Source organism: Bubalus kerabau, chromosome 10 (assembly GCF_029407905.1).
Source record: "Bubalus kerabau isolate K-KA32 ecotype Philippines breed swamp buffalo chromosome 10, PCC_UOA_SB_1v2, whole genome shotgun sequence".
NCBI classification, from domain to species: domain Eukaryota; kingdom Metazoa; phylum Chordata; class Mammalia; order Artiodactyla; family Bovidae; genus Bubalus; species Bubalus kerabau.
Genome location: NC_073633.1, coordinates 71,989,191 through 71,992,810, shown reverse-complemented (window position 1 = coordinate 71,992,810; position 3,620 = coordinate 71,989,191). Strand labels below are relative to the sequence as shown.

Genomic DNA, 3,620 nt, shown 5'->3' with positions numbered 1-3,620 from the left:
ACCCTCACCCCCTACCCCCAGCCCCGGATATAATTCCAGTCTGTCACCACCCATGCTAGCAAATAGCAAACTGCTGAATATATCTCAGTATATTCACTTTCTATACTAGTTGAGGTGTCTGTAAATACAATAGCAGGGTAACAGGAAACAATTCTGTTATGTTCAGTAAAGTTTCCTGACAAAACCGTTAGACACTGATTCATGCCTGCTCCCTCTAAGACCCTTTCTATAAGATGCGTATCAATATAAACAAAGTCGTGATAGTTAAGTATAACCACGTAGTATATGAAATGCAAATATCATTAGTCTGTAGCATCACCTACAAATTATTCTGAAAACAGAGCTCTAAAATTGGAATATCGGTGGAGGGAAAAAAAATGAATGTAAAATTGGGTTTTCATATGTTCCTCATATAGCCTAATCAAAGCTCAGCTTCTGAAGGGCAGTCTCAGGCTTCTTCATGTGTTGCTGAAATCCAGAGAGCCACGTTGCCCAAAAGGAGGAAAGAAAAAAAAGCCCAGAAAATCCAGACTCTACGTGACCTGACTTAATTATTTCCCAGGAAACTGCATGAGAGAAAAATCAATCATTCATGCTACCGTAGCTACCACACGGAATGAACTGAAGGAGTTGACAGTGGGCAAAAAAAACCCCCGAAGCTGCCAGCGGAGGTAAGTGGGCGGCACGGCCTGGGGCGCGGGCGGCTTGCGGGGGAGATGCCAAGGACCCGGGGGCCGCGGTGGTTCGGTCCCCAAGGACCGGCGATCTGGGGCGGGGCCAGGCCCGAGGCTGGGCAGCGGCGGTTGGGGGTGGGGAGGGGAACCGGGACCGCGGGACGGCGGCGGCGGCCGAGCACTTACCCGGACTGTTGGCCTCGCCTTCGAGGACGTGCAGCTCGGCGCAGTCGGCCAGCGAGTGCTCCAGGCAAAGCTGGAGGAAGCGGGCCTGGGTCTGGCTCACGCGCTTGAGCAGCGACAGCAGCGCAACGGTCTGCTCGCACTCGTTCCAGCCCTTAAACCAGCCCGCCAGCACCCCGACCTGGTCGCGAAACATCATGGTTAGGGGGCGGCCCTCTGTCTACAAAGCCCCCGGGGCGCCCCAGCCCGCCCCGCCCGCCCCAAAGTTTGGCGGAGCCGCAGCCCCGCGGCCGCCGGAGACGCGTTCCCGTTCCAAGGTGGCTCTGGTGCCCGGACGCTGCAGGTACTGCCTCGGCTCCTGCCTCTCTCGTCTGGTTTCAGTTACGTTCTGGTGGTTCTGGCTGATTTCCCCAGAGATGATGACAGACAGTAGCACGGAAATATTTCTTTTTTAAAAAAATAAAGATTAAAAAAAAATTTCCCCACAAGGCACACAAACTGAATGAAGAAGGCTCTCTTTCCCCCTCCCCTCTTCTCGCAGCTTCGGGATGGTGATTTCCGGCGTCCCGGGGTCTCTTCCCTGCTGGGCAGCAGCTCGGACCCTTCACACCCGCATTCCCGAGTGGCGATCACCACTGGAAGGAGAGAAAAGGCTGCAGTGAGACCTCGGCCAGCGAGGGAGTGCGCCGGGGAAGCGAGTGCATCTGAGGGGGCGGAGGGGGGCGCGCCGCGGGGTCTTAGTCCCCCAAATTCCGGCCGCCCCCTCCGCACCCGGATGCCGAAGAGGAGCTATTCTCGTTCTGGGAAAGGCAAGAAGCCTCCTTCCCAGGTGCGTGAGGAAGACCGCACGGCTTCCTGTTGCTGCCGCTGCGAATGGCTAGTGCTCCCCACACACCCCGCCCGGGGTGGCCTCGGGGGCTGTGCCTGCAAACGCCCGCACCAGCAACAGATCTTCCTCGCGCAGAAAACTTGCACTGCGGCTGCGAAGGGGCGCGGGGGTGGGGGTGGGGGCTAATGCAAAGCAGAGGCGGAGGCGCGGCAGCCCGAGTTCCTTCCTCCTCCTCCTCTCCCTCCTCCTCCTCCGCCACCTCTCCCTCCTCCTCCTCTCAGAGAAGCAGCCGAACGGCTGCAGCTCCATCTACAGCAACAGCCAGCATCTCCACCGCCAGGCGCCCCTCTGGATTTAGGCCGTGAGCAGCCGCGGCAGCAGCTCGAGACAAAAATAAACTCTCCCCACCCAGAGCTCAGCGCCCAGCGGGCAGAGGCGCAGCCGGAGCCTCGGCTCGCGCGCGCCGCTCGACTCCAGCCCACCCGGGAGGTCTCTGAGGGTCCGCTTCGCCCTGAGCGATCAGATGTGTGCGTGCGTGTGTACTCGAGTGTGTGCTGTAGGCATCCTGCCCCAGCTCCCGCCGCCTACGGGCGGGTCCGGTCGGCCCAGCGCCTGGCCCGCGCGTCCCAGGCCGAAGTCGGCACGGCCACTGGCGCACGCCTAGCGCGGAGACAGTCGGCGCCCACAGCACTGCCTCCCCCAGCGGGCAGGGCGGTTCCGTGGGGACTGCGGCTCAGTGCCGCCGGCACACGCCCCCGAACGACCGCGAAGAAGAAAAGTTCGGTTTCGAGGGCTCCCCCAGTCCTAACCCTGTCCGGGTGGCTGCCAGCGGCGAAGTAGAGAGAGCCCAGCGACTCGGCCAGCCCTCGAGGGGCGGCTCGCTCTCAGCACCCCCGTTTCCCGGTTCCCAGAACTTCTCGAGCGGAGGCGGGGGAAAGCCCCCGGGAAGCGGACCCAGAGACCGCGGGCCCCCGGGCCTGGGGTTTAGGACAGAGTGCGCTCACCTCGGAGCGGCTCATCCCGGCGGCTCGGGGCCCCACGCGCGGGTCCGGGGCGGCTGTGGCTCTCAGCGAGGTTGGGGGCGCCCGGAGGGCGGGCTGCGGGCCATGCCGTCGGGGCGGGCGGCGCGGAGAGAGTGTGGCACTGCGGGATCGGGCCGCCGCCGCTCCTGCTGCCTCCAGTGTAGGCTCGCGGAGGACTGAGCCGCCCGAGCCGGAGCTCCCCACATGCTACTGATTAACATACACCATTACATCATGGGCTTGGCAGGGAGCGCCCAAGCGGGGGGAGAGGAACCCGGGCGGCGGCGGCGGCGGCACGCGGGGGGAGTCGGGGGAGGATCCCCGGACCCGGCCGGCGGCGGGGGTGGGGGGAGGTGGATTCCTAAGTGGGGACCAGAAAAGGGGAGGGGAGCGGAGGGAGGAGCCAGATGGCGCAGAGGGGTCGGGTTGGAGGAACGGCGGGGCGGAGAGGGAAGAAGTTTGGGGAAGGGGAGGGATCCAAGTAAATTCCTGCCCTCTGCTGCCTGCCTGTTCTGGAGGGGCTAGGGCGCTTGAGCAGCCGGAGTGCGGACGGGAGGGGACCCGGAGGGTGCTTGAGCGGGGGCGGTGCTGCCACCGGCTGGTCGTCCTTGTGAATGTGGTGCGCGGACTCCGGTGACCCCTCGGCCCTACTGGGGCCCGGGGGTGGGCAGAGACCTAGGGTCAAGGACGCTGGGGGTGTGGACGGATTCCGGGGGTCGCAGAAGCAAAGGGCGGAGGAGGCCGAGGGGTCGTTGGTAGGGCTGGAAAGTGCCTGGGCACGAGGCTCCGTGCAGCCCATGTCCTGTGAGCGCGAGAAGTTCCCGGGCTGCTCACCCCTCGCCCGGGTCGGATCTCAGATGTCCTTTGCTCTTGTGGGCGGCCCCGGCCCCTTTGGGGCCTCGCTCTCCCCTG

At 63.5% G+C, this 3,620-nt stretch overlaps 1 protein-coding gene across 2 annotated transcripts in view; it reads right to left on the bottom strand.

Moving 5' to 3' along the window:
- The window catches only part of SAMD4A (sterile alpha motif domain containing 4A), a 227,237-nt gene extending 224,218 nt beyond the window's left edge, over positions 1-3,019 (bottom strand). The window contains exons 1-2 of one of the 2 annotated variants that reach the window (XM_055538109.1): positions 2,691-3,019; positions 861-1,492 (exon numbers count right to left, since the gene is read on the bottom strand). In XM_055538109.1, the coding sequence (XP_055394084.1) occupies positions 861-1,056 (196 nt within the window). In that variant the 5' untranslated portion in view covers positions 1,057-1,492; positions 2,691-3,019. The remainder of the gene's footprint in view (positions 1-860; positions 1,493-2,690) is intronic. The other variant, XM_055538111.1, reaches the window with a different exon arrangement.
- Between the last annotated feature and the right edge of the window lie 601 nt (positions 3,020-3,620).